At 41.3% G+C, this 26,816-nt stretch overlaps 1 protein-coding gene across 1 annotated transcript in view; it reads left to right on the top strand.

Moving 5' to 3' along the window:
- CHD9 (chromodomain helicase DNA binding protein 9) overlaps positions 1-26,816 on the top strand; it is a 2,842,495-nt gene that overhangs the window by 2,688,316 nt on the left and 127,363 nt on the right. The window contains exon 37 of the mRNA XM_044082017.1: positions 24,313-24,432. Coding sequence (XP_043937952.1) covers positions 24,313-24,432 — 120 coding nt within the window. The remainder of the gene's footprint in view (positions 1-24,312; positions 24,433-26,816) is intronic.

Consider the following 26,816-nt stretch of genomic DNA (forward strand, 5'->3'; position numbering starts at 1 on the left):
GAGTTTTCGACTCAGACTTCTTTCTCAGCAAGGAAATATCAGGATTCTGGGTCTTATGGCATCCATGATTCTCATGGTACCTCTTGCACAACTTCAAATTAGAAAGATACAGTGGTGTCCGAAATCTTTTTGGTCTCAGCATCAACCCCATTGTCTTTTCAAATTCCAGTTTTGTAATTTGCCAAAAGGGAAATCAGATGGGAGGGCCTTCAATTTCTCAGAATCCAGGTGTCCCATTCTCCCTGTTCCAAAGCAGTCAATCACAACAAACACCTCAGATTGGGCTTGGGGGGCAGGGTCAATGTGCATAAAATCCACGGTCTGTAGGACAAAAAAAGGCGAACAAAAACACACAAACATGAAAGAGATGGTAGCTCTTCTAAATGCTGTCAACTCTGAATCATCTGTGGTCTCTAGGACCTTTTCATGTGTTTACAGGTAATAACACAGTGATTTGGTACATACATAAATAAGGAAAAAAACAGACCTTATCCCATATGCAGACTAGCCATGTTAGCATGGGATGTAGCTTTTCAGCACAATCTCACTGTGTATAGGCATCCCACATTCCATCAGAGCAAAATTGTGTGGCATACAAGCTGAGCAGAACCTGGGGGGGCTTCCAAGATTTGATCCATCTGTTGGGATTTCCTCAGGTAGACCTTTTTGCCTCCTCTCTAATCAATCAGCTGACGAAATCCTGTTCCACGACTCCATGCAAGAAGGCCTGGAAGACAAATGCCTTTTCTTTTCCTTGGACAGGAATATTCCAGTATGCTTTTTTCACACTTTTCACTGATATCCAGGGTACTTGAGAAGATTCAGAAAAAAATCACCAGAGAGCATTGTGGTGACTCTTTTTTTCTTGCTCAGGCAGCAGTAGTTTTCCTTTCTTTTGGAATTAGCCAAGCATCAGTTGCCACAAGTTTCCTCACAGACTGGATTTACTATCACAAAATTAGGGAAGCTTGATACCTCCAGACTCCAAAAAACTACAAATGACTGCTTTGACAATAGGATCTTGATACCTTTTTGGCATCTTTTTTCTGAGGAAGTGCAGCAGGTATTAATGAAGGCAAAGTCTACTACTGGAAAGTTGTATATTAATAAATGGAAAATGTTTTCTAGTTGGTTCTAACAAAAGAACCAGCACCAATTCAGGGCTAGTGTTTCTCTGGTTTTACAGTATTTGTATTTGCTACTATCCTGTCTCCTGTCTTGCTCATCTATCAAGGTTAATTTGTTGGCCATTTCAGCATGTCTGCCCACAGATCACCCTCTTTCAATGCAGTCTCATGTGAAAATGGTTTTGAAAGGAGTTCTGAATAAATATAAAAAGTCTGCCAGAAACCCTGTGGCTTCTCCTTGAGGTTTCAGTTTTGTGTTAGAGAAACTAACACTTGCTCCATTTGAACCATCTCATGTGGCTGACTTTTGAGCTGCTTGGTCACTAGCTCTAACCCTGACCCTTCCTTAATCCCATCCCTACACCTTAACATAGAAAAAAAAAACATTTTGTAACACTGCTACTATTCAGTCAGGGTGTGTCTGAAATTAATAGTAGGGTTTTGGTTATCAGTAGCAAAAGAAAGTGCTGTCTTTTGTTTTTTTTTTTCAGTAAGTAGATTTTCAGAATGCTGCTATTGATCACTAGTGTTGTGATGCTTGTACATTTTGCTGAATGAAAATTTACTCGTGGGTTCATAAGTAAGAATTAGGCTAGCTACCCCTGCAGGCCATTTTAAGCCTAGCCAATTTCCCCTTTAGACCTTGAGTTTGACCTATCCCCATTTGATTTTAGATTGCTGTTACCTGTCCCGTGATCAATAATTATACATTACCTCTAGAGAGAATGATTGGGATCACACTGTAGATAATTTGAGGGACCCATGAGTATGATAAAGCATTTAAGAGATGCCTATTTTCATTAGTTGCTGCTGTTCATTAGTAGTATAAGGGGCCTTCCTGGGGTACATTTTCTGTTAGCCATCCATAGATCCAAGTGGCGCTTGAATATGTACAGGGATGAGCTTTGTTTTACATTGATGGGGAGTCTGTCCCAAACCAGCATTATCCTGTGAGAGATGTACCTGTCCCTTCAGACCATTGTGTTGATATTGCAGAAGAGCTTTAGATGCCCAGACTGAGTGTTTCTGATACTGTTTGACAGTAGGTCCATCAGTACTGTGTTGGAGGATGCCTTGTATGCCAGACACAGGTCATCTCTTAGCATTCTGTAGGATGCGGAGTATAGTGACAGGACTTTGAGTCGGTCCATGAAGGAAATATTGTTTAGGCCTTTTATCCTTTTACTAAGGTATCTCGGTGGTGCTTCTATTTGCATGTATCAGACAGATGCCAAAGGGGGCATTGTACTCAATGACTGGCCTAATGAAAGCTGAGTAAATGGGAAAAATGACATTCCTAGATCTAGACACAATCCCTTTGTTTATAAGCTGCTCAGTATAGAAGGACTTTCTTACAACAATGGACACATGTTGGTCAAAAGTTAGGTTACTGTTCACATAGGTTCTCAAATCCCAAACAACTGGTTCAGTTGTTATGGGTGTTTTGTCAATGTGGTAGTTCCTCAAGGTAGGTGACTTCCCAAAGAATATGGTAATGGATTTTTTGGCCTTCAATTTCAGTCCATGATTTTGGCACCAATGATTTATTTGGGGCAAACCTCGCTGCAGGATGGATTAGTCATTTGGGGATTCAATATCTGCTCCTAGCTTGCAGTCATCAGCAAACTTAGTCAGCCAGAGCCCTTTGGTATTGGCATTTATTTCAGAGAAGTAAGTTGGGAAATCCTTAATGCCACTCCAACACGCTGTAAGCTCCACCAAAGAACTGCCAGTCTGCCAAGAAACATTTTTTCAGTCTTCTTTCTTCCTTGAGTTTTTCATCAGCAGCAAAAATCCAGTCTTCAACCCAGGCATGATGAGCAACAAATCCAGTCTTCAAGCCAGGCACAGTGATCTCCTTGTCTTGACATCATTCTCCTCCATTCCTGTTCAAAATAATGAACAAACAACAGCGCTGACATACCCTGTTGATATGTGGACTGAGTGGACCTAATTGACCACTTAATGCATACTAGGTCCACCACAGATGCTTCCTCATACTTACAGTAAATCTGTAAATGAAACTGGCCAACCTCTTGCAAATTACATGCAGTAAAATGATGCTCTGATTGGCTGAGACGTCAGCCATAAAAGAGGTTGTTTTACTGCAAATATCCGGTCCATTTGCACCCAGATAACGTATTGGGGGAATTAAGCTTATTTAAGCTTAAAAGCAGCTGTTCCTGGGTAATTCGGGACGATCGAGTGCTATGGCCCTTGCTACCTTTTTCTGTGCATCATGTAGTGCACTGTTGCAGTCAGAAACAAAGTTGGCAATGTTCAGTCAGCTGATTTGTTGTAGGCTAAGATCTGAAGTTGACTTTTAGAGCTGAGCACCCTTCCCCAGACTGACTTCCACTTTTATCTTTGGCATTTCCATGTACCTAGCATAAAGGATGGCATATCTGCAGCTACCTGTATTTTTTCTTGCCAGTTGTGTTGCATGCATGCAAATGCATTCAAGAGTCCATTGGCTCAGTAGAGTGAGTATTTACGTACCCATTTAGAAACCTTTTGTGGCCTGTATATATAATTTTGTAAGGCATTGTAGAGTTTTGTGAAGTTCAGCGTGATGCAGGTCTGCATTTCATTCCTCCGAGCAGACATCTCTACTGCATCTCTCGATACAAAGGTACTGGGCACGGCACCTAGGAAAGGTGAGTACTTGTGTAAATGTCAAATATCTTTTAAGTATAGAAATGAATAATCTGTTTTCTGTTCGGGCTTGGAGCAGAACATTAGTGTGTGTGAAGTTTGATAGCAGTTGAGGTCAAAGATCCTCCACATGAGATGTGAAGCCATTCAGTCCTGTGTAAATAAAAATAGGTTCACAGCCTGTCTTCTCAAGTCTGTCATGTCATCAGACAGTAGTCAGCTAGATGTCAGCCTCTGAAAGGAGAAGCAAAATGAAAAGATTAAAGATACCAGGGAGTCCAACAACTGCACTGAGTTCCCCTTGTCAAAGGAGTCTTACACTGTGGAGGTGCTGAACTAGCCCCAGACTTAAATTCTGCTATGGCTTTGACCTTTGGCACAGTTACTTTAGAGACCATCTTACCATCAGCAGTTTGCATGTCTCTCCAGACTGAGCATCCTTTGGAGTTAACAGGAGAGGAGGTGGAGTGGGCATCTGCCGTGGAACACCATTTGATAATAAAGTAAGGGGAGGGAGGTTTGCCCTTTCTTTTTGTGGAAGGAATAAGTATTTGCGGCTGCTTGGAATTCAGTGCCAAGGGACTCCTTCAGAGGCTAGTAAGTACCCATACAACAATCCCACCTAAAGACCTAGGGCCTGTTCTGAGGCATGGACCTCCGCTATGCCAAACTACCCATTAATGGGTTTCTAGCCACCAGCCCTTCTCTACCTTCCTCAGGATTGGGCTAAACTAGCGTTAGGCTTTGTCCTCTTCCTCCAGACTTGTAACTTAATTAGTTACATTTCTTAGACGTTTTTAGACCATGCTAATAGGATGTTGTGTATATGTCTTTAAGGGTGTTGTACACCTGATTTGTTTGATTGGGTGTGTTTTTGTTTAAATAGAGAGCAGGTGTTGTTACTGTGAGAGTATGAAGAAGCGACTGCTAGGTCGTGAAAGCGTTTACTCATTTTTTATAATAAAGTAATTTTGTCCTTCAGCCATGGTGATTGTTTTTTTTTTTTATTTTTTTGAATTTGTTGTTGTACCAGGTGACAGAATCGTTATCCAGGAGCTGTTTTTTATTTACCATAACTAACGATATTCAAAGTGTGTAAAAGTGCTTACATTGTGTGCTTATTACAGTGCATGTATTCTGAAGAGCTATTTGTGTGCAAAATGCAACTATTTTGTGAAGTAGTGTCAAAGTATGGCCATTTTGAAAAGTTTCTTGTGCTGGGCAAGTATATTCGCAAAGTGCCTCCATTACAGTGTGTTTCTTGCAGTGTAAAGAATTGCCTAGCAAAGTACCGCCATTTTGGGAAATTTCAGTGTGCTGTGTACTGTTTATTCACAAAGTGCAATTACTTTGAAATGTTATTGACTCTGAGCTTCTTCTGCCCAGTTTGTTTGCATCGTGCAGTTATTTGAAATGTTTCTTACACTGATAAGAGGCGATTTCTTGCAGTACAGTAATTTCAGTAGTATTACAGTGCCAGCGAGACTTATTTTGCAAAGTTCAGTTATACAGAGGCTTGTTGTGCTATTGGGCAAAGTCACAGATACTGGCATAAATTTCTGGTGTATGTGTTCGTGGTTATTTGCAAAACCCTTCACTGGTATGTGTTAATATGGTAGATGGATTTTCGAAAGCCCTTACCACTTGTATTTGATCAGGGTATTGCAGAGAATTAGAGAATATTTGAGCAAGAGTACGATATTTTTATACAAGCACCTTATTCAGATAAAGATGCATGGACCAGGGCATTCATTTTGCTAAACCTAGCTGGGTCAGAGGCCATTGAAAGAGATGAGAGTGTTCATTTGTCTGTGCACCAGCAGTATATGAGGGAGAAGGTGAAAATAGTCATATTGTTGTACAGGCTGAATCAAGGGAATACCCCGAGTGTTTGAAGTGCAAATTCAGAGAAATGTGTAATCCCCAGACAAGTATTACATTAGAGAGGCATTTGCTTTACACGCGAGATCAGAAACCAGGGGAAACTTTTGCAGCTTATATAACTGACTTGAGAAACAAAGCTAAAATGTGTCGGTTTGGTGACTTAAAAGATGAGATTAAGTAAAGCCATTGAGATTTGACAAATCCATGAAGTTATACAGAAACACACAAGTATGCTTGCAAGTGATAAGAGCATGGTTTCAGCAGGCACCAGAGCAAATGTAGATAGCATGCAACACGTGGCAAACAGAAGTAGGCCTAAGCACATGGCAGCCACAACCCCTGCTGGCTCACTAGGGAAATCACGTAGTCTTCCAGCAAGTTTTAACACCAGTTCAGTTAAAGGAGTGTACTCAGTGCAGTACAAATGTGAATTAGCAAAACCCAAGTCCAGTTTTATTGTTAACTGTCGCAATTGTGGTGCCAGGCATGAGTCTAAAAGAGAGAAATGCTTCGCATTTGATCAGAATGTCACAAGTGTAAGAACTGGAACCATTTTCAAAAGTTCAGCAGATCAAGTAAGCCCTACACAGTTGTAAAGAAGGGTCACACAAAAAAGCAAGTTGATCAAGTGGAGCTGCAGCAATCAACTTTTTATGTAGATGGTGTATCAGTAATTGGTGAGAGAATTGATGCAGTGAATTTACTGGCAAAGAACAAAGTGTTTTGTACAATCCAGATCGGTGGTAAATCCATAGAGCTTAAAGCAGACACTGGTTCAAAGTGTAATGTTATGTCAGCGAACACATTTGCTAAAGTGAGAATTAATGACCAACTCAATGTGGCCAGTAGTGTGAAATTTGTTGCTTGTGGAGGTGAAGAAAGTCAGACCAAAGGCTCAGTGGTGCTTTCATGTTATTTGGCTAAGAACTCTTGCAGCTTGTTGTTCTGTGTAGTTCGAAGACCAGTGCAGTCATTATTGGGTCTCAAAGACAGTTTGAGAATGAATCTGCTTTCTTTTACCAAAGAGGTTCATCACATAAGTACATATCCTAGTTCCAGTTTTTGTGAAGCTGTTTTCTCAGAGTATGCTGATCTTTTCGATGACAAGTTGGGCAAACTTCTAGTTGTGTATTCCATGAAGATAGACCCAGAGGTCACTCTAGTAGACCAGCAAGAAAAGTTCTGATAGCTATGCAAGATGGTCAGAGTTCAGTTGGATAAAGTGGTGCAGCAAGGTGTAATTCGTCCAGTAGCAGAGCTAACTGAATGGGTGCCTACGGTAGCAGTTCAGAAAAAAGGCTCGGAGGAAATCAGAAATGTATTGACCCAAGACATCTGAACAAAGCATTGGAGAAGACCACATAATGCAGTGCGCACAGTCAAAGAGGTTGTAGCCCTAATACATAATGCCACTGTTTTTTCTGTCTTGGATGCAGAAAGTTCATTTTGGCTAGTGATGTTTGATCGCAAATCCTCATTACTAACCACTTTTGGTACCCCGTTGGGCAGATACAGATTCCTTAGGATGCCATTTGGAATAAATTCTGCAAATGAAGTCTTCCAGCATGCAATGGAGCAGATTTTTTCAGGTTATCCTTGTGCCATAATGTTAGATGATTTATTGGTTGGAGGCAGTGGTGAAGCAGAGCATGACAGAAACCTAAAGAGAGCTCTAGACAGAACACGTGAAGTAAACTTAAAGCTCAATCCTCTTAAGTGTAAATTCAGACTGCCAGAAGTTACTTATGTAGGTCATTTATTTATAGGTTCATAGTTTTTTTTTACCAGTACTGGCTTGAGACCAGACCTGACCAAGCAAGCAGCAATTCTTGAGATGTCAGCACCAGATAATATTCAAGGTCTACAGCGTTTCCTATGCATGGTCAACTTTTTAGGCAAGTTTATACCAGACTTTAGTGAGTTGACAGCACCTTTAAGAGAGCTGCCGTGCGAAAATGTTATATAGTCATTGTTAGAACAGCACCAGAAAGCATTTGAAGACCTTAAGCAGAAAATTGACACCCTCCTACATTAAGGTACTATGATGTAAATAAACCAGTTACTCTTTCCTGTGATGCTTCAAAATTTGGTCTTGATGCAGTCATTCTTCAAGAGGGAAGACGAGTAGCCTGTGCATCTAGAACGCTTACCCAAGCTGAGATGCAATATGCTTAAATTGTGAAAGAACTTTTGTCAGTAGTGTTTGCATGTTCCAAGTTTCATGATTATATCTATGGTCAAACTATTCAGATTGAAACTGATCACCTACCTCTAGTTACTATTCTAAAGAAGCCCTACACATTCAGCTCCAGTGTGATTACAAAGAATGATGCTCAAATTGCAAAATTGCAATTTCAAAATAGTCTGTACGAAAGGCAAACTACTTTATCTGGCTGATACCTTATCCATATCGCCCAGAAATCCAACGGAACAACTTGACGGAGAGGATTTTGACTTTGACATGAGGGCGGTGTGTAATTTCCCAACCACTAGACTTGAGGAGCTGAGAGATCATACAAAGACTGATCCAATTTTGCAGAAACTCAATCACTACATTAATGTTGGATGGCTGTCAAAGCAATCTCGTCTACCACCTGAATTGCAGACCTATTTTCCTGACAGAGATGAAATGTTGATGGAAGATGTCATTATTTTCAAAGGTCCTAAAATTGTTGTTCCTGCTTCCTTGCAACAAGAATATATCCAGATTTTGCGTCGTGGTCATCCAGGTTCCACATCCACAAAGAGAAGAGCAAGAGAATTAGTATTTTGCCCTTCACTAGTGGAAGGCAGTGATAAAGTACTTCCTTATTGTTCAGTATGCAATAGTACTAAACCACATTGGCAGAGAGAACCACTTCAGCTAAGTCAAGTTCCTGATCTACCTTGGTCAACAGTAGCCACTGATATCTTCGAGTAGAACAATCAACACTACTTAGTATTGGTAGACTCTTATTCAAATTGGTTTGATATTGACTTACTACCTAATTTAGCTTACACTACTGTTATCAATAAGTTGAAACATCATTTCTCAGTCCATGGCAGTCCACACAAAGTTGTTTCTGACAATGGTACTCAATTTACTACTCAGTTATTTAAGAAACTTGTAAGAGAATGGGGCTTAGTACATGTTACTGACAGTCCTGAATATCCACAGTCAAATGGACTAGCTGAACGTGCAGTCCAGAGTGCAAAGCAATTACATGAAAGGTCAAAGCATGACAATATCGATATCTTTTTGAATTTACTTAATCTCAGAAACATACCCCGTGACAATATACTTGCCTCACCTGCTCAAAGACTTCTATCCCGGCAAACCAGAACAACACTACCTATTAGTTCCAGTTTATTGAGGCCTAAAGCTAAGAACAACCAAACTATCAAGGCTCAGTTATTCAAGAAACATTCTATCCAGAAGTCCAGTTATGATAAATTGAGGAGATTTCTTCATCCATTGAGGGAAGGAGAGAGAGTGAGGATACAAATGGTGAAAGGTTTCGTCTGGATTGGTCAAGTAACAGGTATATGTGGCAAGCAGAGAATCCTGCCTTGTAGAATCTGAGCACGTGGAGTACAGGAGAAATCACAGACATCTTCTTCCTGTCCCATATTCATCATCGTAGCATTGTTCCTGTGATACAGACTCTGTGTCTCAGAGCAAACCAAATGTTCCCATCCCAGTGTGCGTTTCTACCTCTACTTCCATTTCTGAAGATGTTCCAAATACTCCCAAGGTTGAACCTCCTGTAGAGACAGGTCCAGTTGCTAAACCTAATTCCCAGTTTTATGTCACACGATATGGTCGAATTTCCAGGCCCAGTGTGAAATACACAACAACATGGATGTAAATATATATACATATATATATATATATATATATATATATATATATATATATATATACACACACACACACACACACACACACACACACACACACACACACACACACACACACACCTAATCTTGTGTAATTGCATGACAAAGAACTACTTGTATTATCTGCATACCAAATAAATTCATAACGTTGCATGATCTAGTTCTCAAAGAGGGAGGATGGCGGATGTAGATCAGAGTGTACGTGCTGAATCTTTAAGAAGCATATTAAGGACTGAATGTGCACATATAAATACAGGGCACGTGCTGTTCACAGTGCCATTTTGAGAGTGCATCCAGAGAATGAGCATGTATGATTGCAGTAGTTAGTTTGTATATAAGTTACTTAAGTTAAAGTCAGTTAACTTCTGTCAAGATATGTGTGTGTGTGTGTGTGTATATGTATATATATATATATATATATATATATATATATATATATATATATATATATATATATATAAAATAAAGCTGCTTGAACAAAACTCGTGAAGACTCATCTGTTGTGTCCAAAGTAGGAGTGCAACATTTTTCAGCTGTCTGCATTCTTAAGGGCAACACCAAACATTGTGCAGAATTAGTTATCAATGGCAGCCCTTACAGTCATCCAGCTGACATAGCTGATCTGCTAGCTGATACATTTAGCTCAGAATTCATCCCCCCGTTTGCCCCCAGGTAATGCCATCCCCCACGCCTCCCCCACTTGTCACTACAGAACAGGTAGCCACAACACTGTCCAAAGTTAAGAAAACTGCGTCAGTGGTGCCCGACAGTATACTAAGTTGCCTCTTAAATAATTTGAATAGTGACCTATCAGGCCCAGTCAGATCATTATTTAACCATAGTTTTCAAACAGGCTTTGTTCTGACAGAGTGGAGAACAGCTACGGTCATACCCCGGCAAAAACATGGACTGTAATAGCTCTGAAGGGAGGCCGGTTTCAAAACAAACATTTTCCAAATGGATCTCCCACTATACCTCTTTTTGCTATAGGCATCATGGTAAGAAGCCTCCAGATTCTGTGAAGTCACTTTCCACCAGAGCTAGCACTACCTCTGCTGCTTCCTTAATGGGTTGGTCACTAAAGATATTTCAGAAGCTGCTACTTGGTCTTCTGTTGCATACCTTCTTCAAACATTACCATCTTCCTACCTTTTCCAAGTCCAGAGAAGAGTTTGCCACTATTATTTTGCACGGCATCCTTGCCTCTCCTTAGTCCTTTCACCCCCCCCACTTCATCTTTGGAAGTCATCACACAAGTCAGGACTACAACAGTGAAACATGAAGAACATAGTACAGTTGTGTACACTTACATAAACGTAGATGTTCGAATGTATTTGCTGTTGCAATATTCATAAAGTACAGTTGTGTACACTTTACCATAAATGTAGATGTTCGAGTATATTCACTGTCGCAGTATACATAAAGTACAGTTGTGTACACTTACCATAAATGTAGATGTTCGAATGTATTCACTGTTGCAGATGTTCTTCATTCCACATTGCTGCAGTCCTAACTATTGGGTAGTCCGCTGTCCAGTCGGCCCGAATACCAAAGTATATGGCTGACGTCGGTCAGGGCGCATTAGACTGACGTCAGTACGTCAGGGTACTAATGCGCATGACCGACGTCATATCCTCAGTCTTTTTTGCCGCATGGTCCGATGCAGAAGCAATTTTGCGAGTGCAGGTTGGCGTTCTGAAAGTTTCTGAAGTCAGAGTTTCAGACCGAATCAAAGTTGGCTAAGTACCCCGTTGGGGAATATTTTGTTTTTTCTTGCCTCAGTATTTAACCGGATGTCAGAAAAAGTGAATAACTGTATTTCTTGTGGGAAACAGATACCTCATAGGGATTACCATACTTTGTGTATACCTTGTTTAGGGCCTGAGCACGCGTTGTTGGATGCCGCTCTTGTGCTAGATTTAACAAACGCACTATTAAGAGAAGGTTAGACTGTGCCAGGTTAGTTTTTGGGAAGCGTTGTAACTATAAAATGCCGTCGGATGCTCCGACGCTTCGGGCAAAAAGCGCAAGGATAAAGCAGCAAAGCCTAGAATGGAAGAACCGACAGTCCCTGACGCCGGTTCTTTAGAAGGCTCAGTGGAGCCGGAGGTTCTGCCAGGTGTTTCTTTAGAGTCTCAGGGAGAGACTTTATTGTTACAGGATGTATCCTCTCAGGAAGTAGGCCAGGCTGAGGGGCTTCTCAGGTGACTGTTCTTCCCTCTCTTCCTAAGGTGGTTAGAGCCTCCCCGTCTGTTTCCAAGGCTTCTTTGAGAGGCAGGCCTAGTGTAGCTTCAGTGGGGTTTCTCCTAGTGCTTCAGGGTCTTTGCCTAAAAACATATGCTTAAAATGGCAGAGGATTTGATTACTATGATTAGAGGTTCTATGCCCCTCCTGATAAGAGGCCTAGGGTGGAACCTGAGTTTGAGAGTTTTGAGCACTGTTCGAGGCTTCTGAGTCTTCGGCTGAAGACTTGCAGGAGTATCCTCCTTATTCTGATTCTGATGTGGATGATTCTACTCCTTCAGCTTCTCCTCCTGAGGATTTTTCATTTTCAGAGACTCTGCATTCCATGAGGGAGCATTTTAAATGGGAAGGTCAAGATTTCTCTGATTCCAGGAAGAGGCTTAGGGAATTCTTGTTTTTACCCCAGCATAGGCCTTTAGCTATACCTCCGGTTCTGAATGTGGTGGAAGATGTTTTGCAGAGGCTTCACTGAATCCTGATTCTTTGCCTCCTGCACCAGTTAAACCGGATAGGTACTATAGGGTGCCTGAAGCTCATAAGTATCTTTTTAAGAGTCCTAGGGCAGACCCGAAACTGTCTCTCAGGGGCCTAAAGGGGTGAAGGCCTCTGTTGTTAAAATCCTGTTCCTCCTGATAAGGAGGCAAGGGCTTTGGATAGATGGGGAAAGAAAGTGTATACTTCTTCCACTTTAGCCATGAGGGCATTGAATTGTCAGTTTCACATGTTAAAATATCAGAATTACCTCCTTTCACAATTGAAATCTAAGGTGGATGCTCTGGCAGAAGGTATTGAGTGTAAAGAGTTGCAGGATTTAGTTCATGTGTCTGAACAGGTGGGTAAACATTCCTTGCAGTGTGGTTTTGATGCTGTGCAGGCCTCCTCGAGGGTGGCTGCCACTGGTTCTGTTCTTCGTAGGCATGCCTGGTTGAGAGATCAGAATTTAGCTGAGCATGTTAAAACAAGGATTTTGGATGCTCCTTTGCAGTCTGATGTGTTGTTTGGTTCGCCTGTGGAAGCAGTTTTAAAGAAAATGGAGGACAAGGCTAAGTCTATGCAAACTGTTAAGGATTTTTGCAGGTGCAGCCTCCAAGTTTAGTAGAAATTGGCCTACTAAGGGATGGACTTATCCTGCTTATGATTCCCAGTCTAGGGGTAGGTCTAGACGTGGTAGGGGCAGAGCTCAAGGTTCTTTTAGGCCTAGGACAGGAGTTCCCCTGCTCAGACTTCTGGTGAGGGCAGGGGTCAGTCCTTTCGTAAGCAGACCCAATGACCTGCCTTTTCAGCTGCCAGTACATTCTCGCCTGGCAGCACCTTTGGGAGGAAGGCTGTCTCTTTTCAAAGAAAATTGGGATTTAATTACCCAAGACAGATGGGTTCTGGATATCATTCACCACGGTTACAGGTTTTATTTCCATACCTTGCCTCCTTTCAAAGGCATGCCAGACATTCCTCCTCTACAAAGAAAAGAGGCTCACAAGCAAATTTCTCTGTTGCTCCAAATAGGGGCCATTCAGCCAGTTCCTGTACCAGAAAGGGGCCTAGGATTTTATTCTCGCCTGTTCCTAGTTCCGAAGAAGGGGAACACGTGGAGACCAATTTTGGATTTATCTTTCCTCAACACTTATCTGGACATTCCCAAGTTCAAAATGTTGACGTTACAACAGCTTTTACCTCTGCTGGGCAAAGATCACTGGATGGTAACTTTAGATCTCAAGGAAGCTTACCTTCATGTGCCTATAAGACTAAGTTGCAGGAAGTATCTGCGTATTCGAGCTGGAAATTCTCATTATCAGTTCTCTGCATTGCCCTTTGGCTTATCCACTGCCCAGAGTATTCACAAAGGTTCTGGCTCCAGTGATAGCTTACTTCAGGTTAAAAGGAATTCAAATCTATCCTTACTTGGACGACTGCCTGATTCTAGCTCAAGAAAAGGAAGACCTTCTACAGCATTTGGATTATGTCATAGCAGTGCTAAGATGCCTAGGGTATTCTGTGAACGAAATAAAGTCCAGTCTAGTACCCTCTCAAGACATGTGCTTTCTGGGTGTGAGACTGAATACAGCAGCCCAGATGGCCTTTTTAACCCCGGACAAACAAAAGAATCTTTCCAGTTACTTCCATCAGCTATCTCTTCAGTCCGGGCTGACTGCAAGGACAGTCCTTCAAGCCTTAGGGTTCATGGCATCTTGTATTCTGGTGCTTCCCAATGCCAAACTGCATATGAGGAAGCTGCAATGGTATCTCAAAATGTATGGACACAGCACTGCCAGGATTTGGACACTGTCATTCAAATAATACCTTGCATTCAAAAGGAATTTTTGTGGTGGGCTCAGGAATGTCACCTAAACAAGGGACTCTCTGTGACCCGGCCAGAGGCGAGTCAGATTCTAACGACAGATGCCTCAGACATTGCTTGGGGAGCTCATCTAAATGGAAAGTGGATACAAGACAAGTGGCCTGCCAGACTACAGCATCTACATATCAACATGAAAGAGATGTTAGCAGTCCAGTTTGCATTAATGGCTTTCAAGGAGTTACTTCTTCCAGGGCAGGTGTTGATTCTAACAGACAACACAACTGTCATGTGGTACATCAACAAACAAGGGGGAACTCATTCTTACCCATTGTGCAGGCAAGCAATGATTTTATGGGAGACTGCGCTCAGCTTGCAACTAACTCTTCAGGCAAGGTTTCTGCCGAGCACAGAACTCCTTAGCAGATGTGTTAAGCAGACAAATCATGGATCCCCACGAGTGGAAACTGGATCTTCATGTATTTCAAAATTGACAGTGTCATGGGGAACTCCAGACATAGATCTGTTCGCTTCTCCACTAAACCACCAGCTGCCAAAGTTTTGCACAAAGAGGTTTCATCACACAGCTTGGAAAGTGGATGCTCTTTCTTTCAGTTGGAAAAATCTTCATGTGTATGCTTTTCCACCTCTGCCTCTTCTTCCAAAGGTGCTTCTAAAGGTCAGACAAGACAAGCCAAGGATGATTTTAATAGCTCCAGATTGGCCTCGGCAGCACTGGTACCCATTACTGAGGAGTCTGGTAAGGAAGCCTCCATGGCCTTTACCCTTGATTCCACACCTGTTGTCTCAGAGGGACGGTCACCTGCTCAATGTCAAGCTTCACTCTCTTCATCTAACAGCCTGGCATATTCTGTTTTGAAAGACAGCAGGTCTCAACTTCCTCAACAAGTTTTAAATGTGATTATGGAAGCCAGGAGACCTAGTACAAGGAAAGTGTACGCAGAAAAATGGAAGAGATTTTTATTTTGGAGTGCAGCAAACAATTTGGAGATTTCTGAGCCTAATTTAAGTGTGGCTCTTCAATATCTTACTGAGTTATTGGACAAAGGTTTGTCTTTCTCTTCCATTAAGATTCATGCTGCAGCAATTTCAGCTCACTATGATTGTGACCCACCATTGTTTTCGCATCCTTTGTTCAAGCAATTTCTTAGAGGGCAAAGAATATAAGACCCCCACGTAGAGCTCCTACTCCTGCTTGGGATCTCAATTTTGTGTTGGAGAAACTTACTCTACAACCTTTTGAGCCTCGGCTACTGCTGAATTGAAATACTTGTCATGGAAGACTGCTTTTTTGTTGGCCATTACTTCTGCAAGAAGGGTTTCTGAGTTGCAGGCCCTTATGGCGGTAGAGCCTTTTTTGATTTTTCATAAGGATAGGGTATCTTTACGTACTAATCCTTCCTTTATGCCTAAGGTGGTTTCTAGTGTGGCTTTAAACCAATCTATTCATTTGCCTACTTTTTATGCAGATCCTCAAAATAAAGGGGAAAAGATTTTGCACACTTTAGATGTACACAGGCAGTTGCGTTATTATTTGAGCAGGACTAAGGATTTTAGGCAGTCTCAGCAGTTGTTTGTTTCTTTTTGCTTTGGGTTCGTGAGGGCAAACCTGTGTCAAAACAAACTATTTCTAGGTGGATTGGGTTTTGCATTGCATTTTGTTATTCCCATCATGGCAAGGAGATTCCAGTTGGGATTAGGCCTCATTCCACTAGGGCTACTGCCACTTCTACAGCATTTCTAAGGGGGGTGGCAACTAAGGATATTTTGGAGGCAGCTACTTGGAGTTCAGTGCATACTTTCTCTAAGCATTATCACCTTCCTCTCTACTCTAAGTCTAGGGCTGGTTTTGCCACAGCTATTTTGCAGGGCATGTTGTCAGTTCCTGCTTCCTTATGATTTGCCAGCCTCCCTTACCTCTGCTTTGGGATTTTACCCAATAGTTAGGACTGCAGCAATGTGGAATGAAGAACATAGTACAGTTTTGTACCTACCATAAATGTAGATGTTCGAGGATCCACATTGCTGCAGTCCAATTTACCCTCCCTCCTTCCCCTCTGTGTTTAGGGGTGGTTGTGTAGGTGAGGTTATTTTCTAGTAATTTTGTATATATTGTACATATTTTTGGTGCAGGTATGTTTGGAGTTTTTGGTTTTGGCCTTATCTTTTCAGGGTCTTCTGACATCTGGGGCAAGAAAAGACTGAGGATATGACGTCGGTCATGCGCATTAGTACACTGACGTCAGTCTAATGCGCCCTGACCGACGACAGCCATATACTTTGGTATTCGGGCCGACTGGACAGCGGACTACCCAATAGTTAGGACTGCAGCAATGTGGATCCTCGAACATCTACATTTATGGTAGGTACAAAACTGTACTTTTTCTTTCCTTCCTTCTTTCCCCTCTTGCCTGTGGGATAGGTTTGGACATTCTCCTTCTCAGTCAGGGTTGCTCCTTCCTCCTGTATGCTTACTCTGGAATCTAGGACCCTAGACCCCCTCACCTTAAGGACATATTCAAGAGGTTCTTACCTGTTGGAGGCAAGAAAGTCCTGAGTTCAGGGCACCAGCCAACTCCCCTTATATCCAGACATAATGATGTCAGACTGGGTATCCACTGGTTTCAGGAGGAGGGGAAAAATTATCTGGTAGTTGGGACAGGCAAGGGCTTCCATAGTAGGAAATTCCACAAGTCAAGACTACAACAGTGAATACACTCGAACATCTACATTTATGGTAAGTGTACACAACTGTACTTTCCTTTTGCAGTTGTATTTCCTCCCACCAGCATGTCAGGGGCTTGTTCACCACTAATACAGTAGTGTTTTTGTGGATGTGTATTTCATCCAGTGTCCATCTCATTTCTGTTTTTATTCTAACAGTATTCATTGAATTCAAATTCAGTAGTGAGTTATTCAGCTGCCATTTGGGTTTGGTAGCCTGTCAGCCATACTGCTGAGGGAAATATTCTCTGAGAGCTGCCATCTGGCAGTAGGGAGACTGTTAAAGTCATGGACTTAACAGTGAGATGCTTTTGATGATGCATCATTGGACTAGGTATTACTGTATCTTTTCCATGTTGTTCATATGTATGTATTAGGTTAACAATCACCAGGGCCTTTATAAGCCTAATCAAACACAAAGACCAAAAAAGTGTATCAAAAAACACACACAGTGGAGAAGCCAGCAAACTGCAAAGATTTAATAGCATTCTGGTACCTCGACTGGAATGCCTTCAGAGGAATACATTTTCAACACCACCGTGCAGTTAATATATACAAATCTTCACTTACATAACAGGTAACAATTACAAAGTAATTAGCCTGTAAAAGAGCCACACCAAAGTTATACAAAAACATGACCATGAATTCATACATTAAAATTTATTTCCAAATTCAAACCCTTAGGTGCTAAAGTTTTATAATTTAAGATAAACCTACTCTCAAACTTTAATAGTTTTTGTGCAAAATGACTTCCGGTAACCATGTCAAGTTTGGCTAGTCCACTGAAAAACAAACCATCATGTTGACCCCCATGCACCTTATGAAAATGATCTGCTGTGGGGCTAAGTGTTTATTCCTAATGTCCCCTAAGTGCTCCAAAATGCTTTAGACTGACCAATGTACCATTTAGGAGGGGAACAACCACAATCCAAAATATAAACTACCCCACAGGGACGGCAGTGAAACCTATCAATAATCACACCTTTATAAGCCTAGACAGGCAATCCAACCCAATTGTGTCCCTATGTATCATTATTAGGAGGGGTTTGTTAGTTAGGAAGTTTCTAGAGGTTATGTGTATTGGGGGGGGGGGGTCACTAGCATGTACCAGGTCCAGTATGTTTGAACCTCTGGTCAAGGATATTTGTGTTAATAAAGTCCAGGAATCATTCTGCCTGCAAATATGAGGCAGTTTGTTTCCCACTCTGTAGAGGGATAGTTAGTCTCCCGTTAATAGGGTATTTTGTTTAAAGGTGAGTAACAACAATAGCTCTAGGTATGAACTATGGGATTCTAGGGATGTAGAGGGTGCCCTGTAGCTTACTGGGATGTAGTATGGGACTTTGTTGTGATTTGCATATGGATAAGTTCCAGGGAATAGTCCTGTTTAACCAACATACAGTTATCCTTCTTGCTAGAACAAATTGAGACCCTCTACCTTCCATCCTTGTCTGTTCAGCTGATGGTCTAAATGTGTGGAGGCACTGAAGTCTTGCACTGACTGAGTACTTTCTGCCATGTCTTGGTAATGGCTGAGATGTCTATATTCTCCAGAGTGAGGAGAGCTTGTAGGGTGTGGAGTTTCTTGTTTAGGCTACTAGTTTGGACCAGTAATACCTTTAGGTTTCTTTGGTTTTTATTTGCTATGTCAGTAGGTTTGTCAATTTGGCATTGCCTAAAAAGGGCTGTAAGGGGATGAATAAAGTTTTAGCCAATATTCTGAAGACAAGGGAAGACAGGTGCAGACTATCCTTTGGAAAGCAGTGTGGTTTAACTATGTCCTTCCTTGCTGACCGGTATTGAATCCCCCCTGGAAACATGCCAGAAACTAAAAGTCAAAGTAAACTTTATTATCATTCAGACTATACAACTTATGCATCACTGAATGAAATTCCATTATTTCGTCTCAAGGTGGAGGCATTTCCACATACACACTATCTGCAGTACAACAGCTACTACTGACGTAACATATAGTTATCTACTTAAACTGTAACTACCATATATAGTAATTGCACATACAGGAGACTTTTTCATGTTAGTCATTATTGTACAGTTGCTGTGCAGCTTTTGGTTAGTGCACAAAAATGAATTTAAGAATTTCAGTGGAGTTATTGCACAGAAATATTATTGCACATAAAATGTAAGGTACTGTCATTGGAATTTTTTCAGCAGCCTTTTTTTTCAGAGGTCAACATGATGTGGAGTTAGTGTGAGTTTAGTAGTCTAATGAGCTGTGTGAAGAAGCTCTTATTGAATCTGGCTGTTTTACATCTCATACTGTGGTAGCGTTTACTAGAGGATAAATAGGTGGACAGAACAGTCCATGGGCAGGGTGGGTAGTGTCTTTGGCTATCTTGTTGACCCTGCCAAGACACAGCAGCAGGTATATTTCATGGATGGCTGGGAGTGTGGTCCCAATGATTTTCTGTGCTACCTTCACCACTTTCTGGAGGGCCTTTTGGTCTGAGGTGGAGCAGTTACTGTACCAAGTTGCAGTGTGTTGGTTAATATATACTCTCTGTGGTGCCTCTGTAGAAGAGAGGGTAGTAAGGATTGGAGAAGGGGAAGGTTTACCTTCCTCATCTTTCATAGGAAATTAAGGTGTTGCTGTGCTTTGTTTACAATGGCAGTAGTATTAATATTCCATGTTAGGTCGTCTGTGATTTTTACCCCCAGGAAATTTGTGCCGTCCACTCTCTTCACTATTTCATTGTGGATTGTTAGTAGAGAGTGTATTTTATGCATTCTTCTGAAATCGACAATGATCTCTCTGGCATTGTTCACATTTAGTGCAAGGTTGTTTTTGTCACACTAGATGATAAGTTAACTAAATTCTTCCCTGTAGGCTGATTCGTCATCGCTACTAATGAGACTAGCGACAGTCTGCAAACTTGATGATGTGGTTTGAGTTAAGCTTGGCAGTGCAGTCCTGAGTCAACAAGGAGAACAGATGGATAAGAACACAGCCCTGAAGAACCTCCGTGTATATAGTGATACTTTCGAAGGTGTTATTGCCAACACGTACTGTCTGTGGTCTGTCCGTGAGGAAGTCTAGTATCCAATTGCATAGGGGAGTGTATATTGCCATTTGGTCAAGTTTCCTTTTCAGATGTTGGAGGATCAGTGTGTGAAGGCAGAGCTAAAGTCTGTGAACAACATTTGCACATAACAGCTCTTGTTTTCCAGGTGGGCCATGGATAAGTGAAGCGCCGTTGGTATAGCATCTTCTGTGGAGCTGTTTGGTCGATATGCAAACTGAAGTGGATCTAAATATGCAGGAATGTTGGATGTTATATGGTCCTTGACCAGTCTGTCAAAGGACTTCATTACTACTTTAGTGACTGCCATAGGGCAGTAGTCATTTAGAGTTAATGATAGGGACTTCTTTGGTATAGGTATTATGGTTGTAGTTTTGAAGCATTTGTGTACGATAGCCTGACTTAATGAGATGTTGTAGATGTCTGTAAGAACTTGTCAGTTGGTCAGCATATTCTCCGAGTACCCGTCTCAGGATATTGTCAGATCCAGCCACTTTCATTGGGTTTACCATGTGCAGGATTCTTCTGACATCAGCAGGGTTGAAGTAGAGTGCATCATCCATTTGGTTTGTAGGGGCTTTCACTGCAGTTGTGTTATTTCTTTCCTCAAACCTATTGCAGAAGGTGTTGCCCTTGTTGAGGAAGTTGATATTGTCATCTCACTGTGCTGACATGGGCCTGTAGTCTGTGATGGATTGTGTGCCTCACCACAGTCGCCTTGAGCCTCTGAGGCCACTGAAGTGGCTTTGGATCTTCTGACTGTGTACCCTTTTTACTGTTTTTATTCCCTTGCCGATGTTTGCTCTGGCTGACCTAAGGACATCCGTATCCTCCAACTTGAAGGTAGTGTTGCATGCCCTAACTAAGCCAGTTATTTTAATCAGTCATCTTTTGTTCATACTGTTGCATCATCCTTGGTGAAGGTAGAATGCTGTTCAGTGCAAAACACATACCTGCTTGAATCCCATATGCGGAGAGATCAACAATGTCTCTCTTCATATTGTCCAGGGAAATACATCTCAGGTCATTAACACCCAGATGGACTGTGATAGAGTCATATTAGTATTTATGTAGAAACTTGAATGTGTGTGAAACTTGGTGTATCCTGGCTCCAGATAAGCAACTAACCATTATCTTCTCTTTGTTCAGTATAGTGATTGGAGTGTCTGTGTGTCATATAATGGAGTCCCCTTTGACAAGAATCATGTGTAATGTGCTTACTTGCCTTGTGGGCTTTGCTCTTGGGGGCTTCAGTGGGTGTAGATGTTTGGTGTTGTTTTTGGTAAGTGCTTTAAAGATTGCTGAGGATAGGCCTTACTGTTTATAGGCTTGAGGTTTTTGACATTTGGGAAGATTGATTTTAGTGCCATAGCATAAGTTGGTGGTGGATGTAGTGTATTTGTTCTTGACAGCCTGGTTTTTATGACAGACTTTTGCCTCCAGTGAAATTGTGTATGTGCATCTCTCACATACTCTGTTCCTTTAAGGATTAAATGGTTGTCTGGGAACATGAGATAACTACTACATTGCCTCAGGTTGCCCATATCTACCAAGCTGGCTACGGTTTGGAAATAACATATCAATGTTGTCCACACCTGTGTTTGGGTGGGCTGTTTTAGGTCATGGACTGGTTTATATAGAGTGGTCTTTGGGGTTTGGCATTAGACTACATTAGATTGTGGTAGGATTTGATAATAGTGCTGTTTAATGTGCAGACTAGCTGCTCTAAACTCGTCTCTGCACAGTGGCTTTGTTTTAGCCACACTAGGGTTTATATGTTTCAGTTCTAAGGAAAGTTTTGTAGATTTTCTTTCTGGGTATTTGTATCTTTGCAAAGCACTAACCTTTTGACATAATTACAACGAGAAAGATTTATTGAGTGTAATGCTACAACAAAACAACTTAAACTACCTTGACAAGGTAATTCAAGTGTTAGGGACTTTTAGAATGATTTGATGGCACAACCAACAAATTAATTAGTAGCACTCACTGAAATGCAAAACAAAATAAATCTCTCATCTGCCAGGGATGGAGCAGGATTATTTCAGGACTCCGTAGGAGTGTGGTGAGTGCGTCAAGCAGATGGGAGCTCTGGAAAAATGAGCAGGAGACAATTTGTAGTAAAGGAGATTTACTCAAGTGCAGTACTGATTTGCAGGGTGGGCACTTAGTGTTATGCATATATGGAAGACAGTGGATGGGAAAGTACTTAAACAGCTTACACAGCAGACAGTAGCAATGAAAGAAGGGAAGAAACGACCTTGGAAGCCAGAGATGTTACCTTTTAAAACCACAACAAGAGAAGAGTGGGAGGTTTGGGGGATTAATATTAAACTGGTTTGGGGGATTAATATTAAACTGGAGCTCAAGTCCTTTTAGAATTTCAAAAAACATTTAGCTTAATGTCTCAGTGGAGGGTGGGGCAGACTGAAATAACAGAATAAAACTAGTAGCAAGGTAAACATAAAGTTACTGGAATACAACATTAAGCAGGTGCATACAACTGTAAAAGGTACTGAAGTACAAATCCTAGAGCATATTTGACAATACTGCCAGTTCTGCAATCCCATCACAGACTATGCTAATAACACTGTAATAAATGACTAAAGCTCAAATCTGGCAGTAGATCACAGTCCTGCCACAGCTGTGAATAAAGCTACAAGGCTGATGCTCCAGACTGGGTTCAAAGTACAAAAATCTACCTTTTACATGTAATTCTACTAAAGGATTTAATATCTGTGGTCTTTGTTCCTTTGAGTTCTGTGAATGTCAAGTTTTATAGAACATTATTTTGGCAGATGAGTGTGTCCTGCTCAGGTTAGCATTAGGATGTTCCTATGGACATTCTGTTGCAGCAAGTTGGCCCTATTGGTATGCTATAGTGACTTTATGGATTTAGAGTGCTTGGTGTGACTTGCAGCAGTGGAACCTCAAGAAGTGACAAATTTTGATTTTTTTCTGTGACATTGGTCCTTGTCTAATGGGGAACATTCTCTGTTTTAATTTAAATATAGCAAGTTTGAACAATCTCAGTACTAGTTTTGTCTTTCTAACTTGCTGTTTTGTTTGATATGTCTGCTTGTGCTTAGACTGCCACTTCATTAGTAGTATTTTATTGTATATAATCAATGCATTTTTTCCTTATATTTCATTTATGGTGTACATTGCTTCTCTGATGAATGTATGAGTGTTTAGAAAATAAGCACTATAATAAAACTGAACTTGAAGTTGAAATGAAGTCAGATAAGTTCCTTCCCACTTATGGTAACCAGGGAGAGAAGTGGATTGCAGTTCAGACTTTTAGCTATTTGTGGAGAAGCTGCAAGTGAGAAACCAGTGTCTGCCAAGCATTATTTTAGTGTACTCCCCTTTTGTCTTCATTGACATTGGTGCTTAGTGTTGAGATTATGTAATTTAGGATTGGGAGAATTGGTGGTTTAGTTGTGGATGACAAAAATTTCAACAGCAGTTCCATCCATTCCACAGTGTTATTGTTGTTAGCGTTACCTATAAAAACAATGCCCATACTGATGTCACTGTTTTCATAATGCATTTATGTAGCATATTGTGGTGCAGCGGTTAGCGTTGTCACCTCACAGCAAGAGGTTCTCCGGTTCGATTCTTTGCTGGAGCTCCTTCTGTGTTGAGTCTGTATGTCCTCCCCGCGGTTGAGTGACGTTTAAAGACCTGCAGGTTGGTGCGTGCGTGAATGGGTGTGCCTTCGTTGAAGGTTGGGCATCGGGCTGGCACCTCAGCACCGTAAAAATCTACTGCCAATCATAAGCGGACCGATGTTCCGCTGTGGCGACCCCCTAACCGGGAAAAGCCAAAAGACATTACTATTGTGTTAGCTTCCAAATAAGAGCTGATAGATGGAAGGCACATATAATGTGCAAAATTCAGGGATTTAAACAATACTTAAGTAGGGGGCTTTTTCTGTGTTTGGTTTGTATATTTCTGTGTGCATATTTGTAATTTGACTTTAATTGCCATCTGCGGGGGTGGGGGTTCATAGCTAAAATAAGTCATTTAAGGGAAACTCAATATTCATCTGTCTAGAAAGCTCTTCTAGGTGCAGTGGTAATGACACCAGCGTGGTACACTGGAGGTTTTGGGTTTGAGTCCTAAATAACAGCGAATATTATCCTTTCACTTCTGTGATTCTAACAGATCTTAGGCAAAGTAATTTGACTAAAGTTTCCAAGGTGTTTTTATATATTTTAATGTTTTTAGCAAAATGTATAATGGAAATAAAACAATTAAAGATATTTAAAGCAAATTTTCACCGTTATGTTTTGGGTAATGGTGTACACCAAAGACACTCTCAGAACTATTGTCCAGGCTATAGCTTTTTTGAGAAAGCATATGAAAGATGCTTGTTTCTTGGATTTAGGGAGTGTATTATTGCTGCATTTGGTGTAGAATTTTATTTATTTATTTGTTTAAGTTCCATGATGGAAGGCCTAAGCAAAAACGGCATCGATGTAGAAACCCCAATAAACTTGATGTCAATAGCCTTACTGGAGAAGAGCGAGTGCAGCTGATAAACAGGAGAAATGCCAGAAAGGTAACAAACATATTTTGATATTTTAAATATTACAGTGTAATAGCTGTTGCTTTAAGGAATCTGATAATTGCATTATGCTGCTTGCTTTACTGTGTTTTGTTTTTGTTTCATTATCTTCCAAGGTGCGTTTTATGCAGGGAATGCATGCTCTTACTTTATCCATGTGGATTTTTGTCTGAGGTTTCAGATGTTCTTCGTGTTTCACTGTTGCAGTCATTACATTTGGGTTATCTGCTTGCAGTAGCCCTCAGTTGGCCTGATTAACAAAATCTTGGGTCCTGCGTCATTGATGGTCCCTTCCATGACGTCAGGTCATCGGGGGGTATAAAACATGCAGCCAATGCCATTACATCAGTCTTTCTTGCCGTGCGGTGCCCAAAGCAGAAGCAGTTCACAAGTGCTGGTCGGATGACTCCTGAAATTTTCGTTTTCGAGTTTCAGAACCGAAGTCTTCAACTAAAGCTAAGTACCCCGTTGGGGAAACTTTTTCTTGCTCCTTACCAATGTCAGTAAAAATCAATAATTGCATTACTTGTGGAAACCAAATACCTCACAAAGATTTTCATTCGTACTGTATTCCTTGCCTAGGCCCTGACCACGACGTACCTTGCTGTCGGTTTTGTGCCTTGTTTAATCAGTGCACTATCAGTCGTTGGTATATTTTCACCTCTAAATATTTCGGTTCTCAGTTCAGTTTTCCAGAAATGTCGTCGGTTAGCCATCCGACTACCGGTATTCTGAAAAAACGCAAAGATAAAGACAGACAGGCCGCCTAGGTCCAAAGCTGCTGACAATACTTCTAAGCCAGTCACCAGTTCGCTGGTACTCAATGAGGCGCTTTCAAAGCACCTCAAAACACGCTACTTCTGATTCGCAGGCCTCTACTGAGACCCATTCGGAGTCCGGTATGCTGTGAGATGCTTCAACTGTGGAACCTGCAGATGTCTCTACCATGGCTGGATCTGGAGCCGCTGTGCAGGCACCGGCTTCTGAGAGCATTCAGGCCTATGGACCTGCATATTAAACCGATGCCGCCTTCATTTAGGCCTAAAGTTCGAACCATGCCTAAGAAACCGACGCCCAGGCCGCATGCTCAGGCCTCTATGCCTAAAAACAAATGATAAGAATGGCTGAAGATTTTATAACTCTAATCAGGGGAAGCCAACCTCCCCCTTCTAAGAGGCCTAGGATTGAAGTTGTTTATGAATCTTCTGACTAGGATTCTGATTTTTCTGATTCTTCTGATGATCTGGATTTGCCCTTATCTACTTATGAGGATTCTGATGCAGAGGACTGTATTCCCTCTGCTTCTCCTCCAGAGGATTTTTCTTTTGGTGAAACCTTACATACTCTAAGGGAGTATTTCCACTGGGAAAGCCAGGATTTTTCTGATTCAAAAAAGAGGCTTAGGGATTTATTACTCCTGCCTAAGCATAGGCCTTTAGCTATACCTCCTGTACTAGACATTGTTGTTGATGCCTTTTCGAAATCTAGTTTGGCCCCTGATTCTTTGCCTCTTGCTCCCAGAAAACCTGACAGATATTACAGGGTTCCTGATTCACACAAGTTCCTTTTTAAAAATCTTATTGCAGATCCAGAGACTACTTCACAGGGACCCAAGGGCACTAAGGCTTCTACTGCTAAAAATCCTACTCCTTCTGATAGAGACTCCAGGGCGCTGGATAGATGGGGTAAGAAGGTTTACACTTCTGCAACCTTGGCCATTAGGGCTTTAAACTGTCAGTTTCATACGTTAAAAAAAATAATTATATATATATATATATATATATATATATATATATATATATATATATACATATGTTATAAAGTATCAACAACATGTTATTGGATTGCTTAAACAAAAAATTATGTTGATTCCTGACTGTGCTGAAAACAAAGAATTACAGGATTTAATGCATTCTGCTGAACAGGTTGGAAAACATACTTTCCAATGTGGATTTGATTCATTAGAGGCCTCTTGCAGGGCTGCTGTTACTGGGTCTGTGCTCAGAAGGCATGCTTGGCTTAAGGAGCAATCTTTGCCTGATCATGTTAAAGCTAAACTGTTGGATGCTCCCTTAAATCAGGACCGCCTGTTTGGCAACAAAGCTGAGGAAGTTCTTAAAAAGATGGAAGATAAAGCTAAATCTATGCAAACTGTTAAAGATTTCTTACAAGCTCAGCCTCCAAGATTTAGTAGGCATTGGCACTCTAAGAATTGGTCCTTTCCAGCCCCTTCCAGGTCTTCTCAGTCCAAACCCATACACAGCAGAAACCCCAGGTTTCAGTCCCAGGGGATGCACAAGACTAAGCAGTGGGGGGTTTCCACATCCAAATCTGGGAGTAGTAAGACTCCCCCCTATGGAAAACTGTCTCAATGACTT

Source organism: Protopterus annectens, chromosome 8.part1 (assembly GCF_019279795.1).
Source record: "Protopterus annectens isolate FY-2018-M chromosome 8.part1, PAN1.0, whole genome shotgun sequence".
Taxonomy (NCBI): Eukaryota; Metazoa; Chordata; order Ceratodontiformes; family Protopteridae; genus Protopterus; species Protopterus annectens.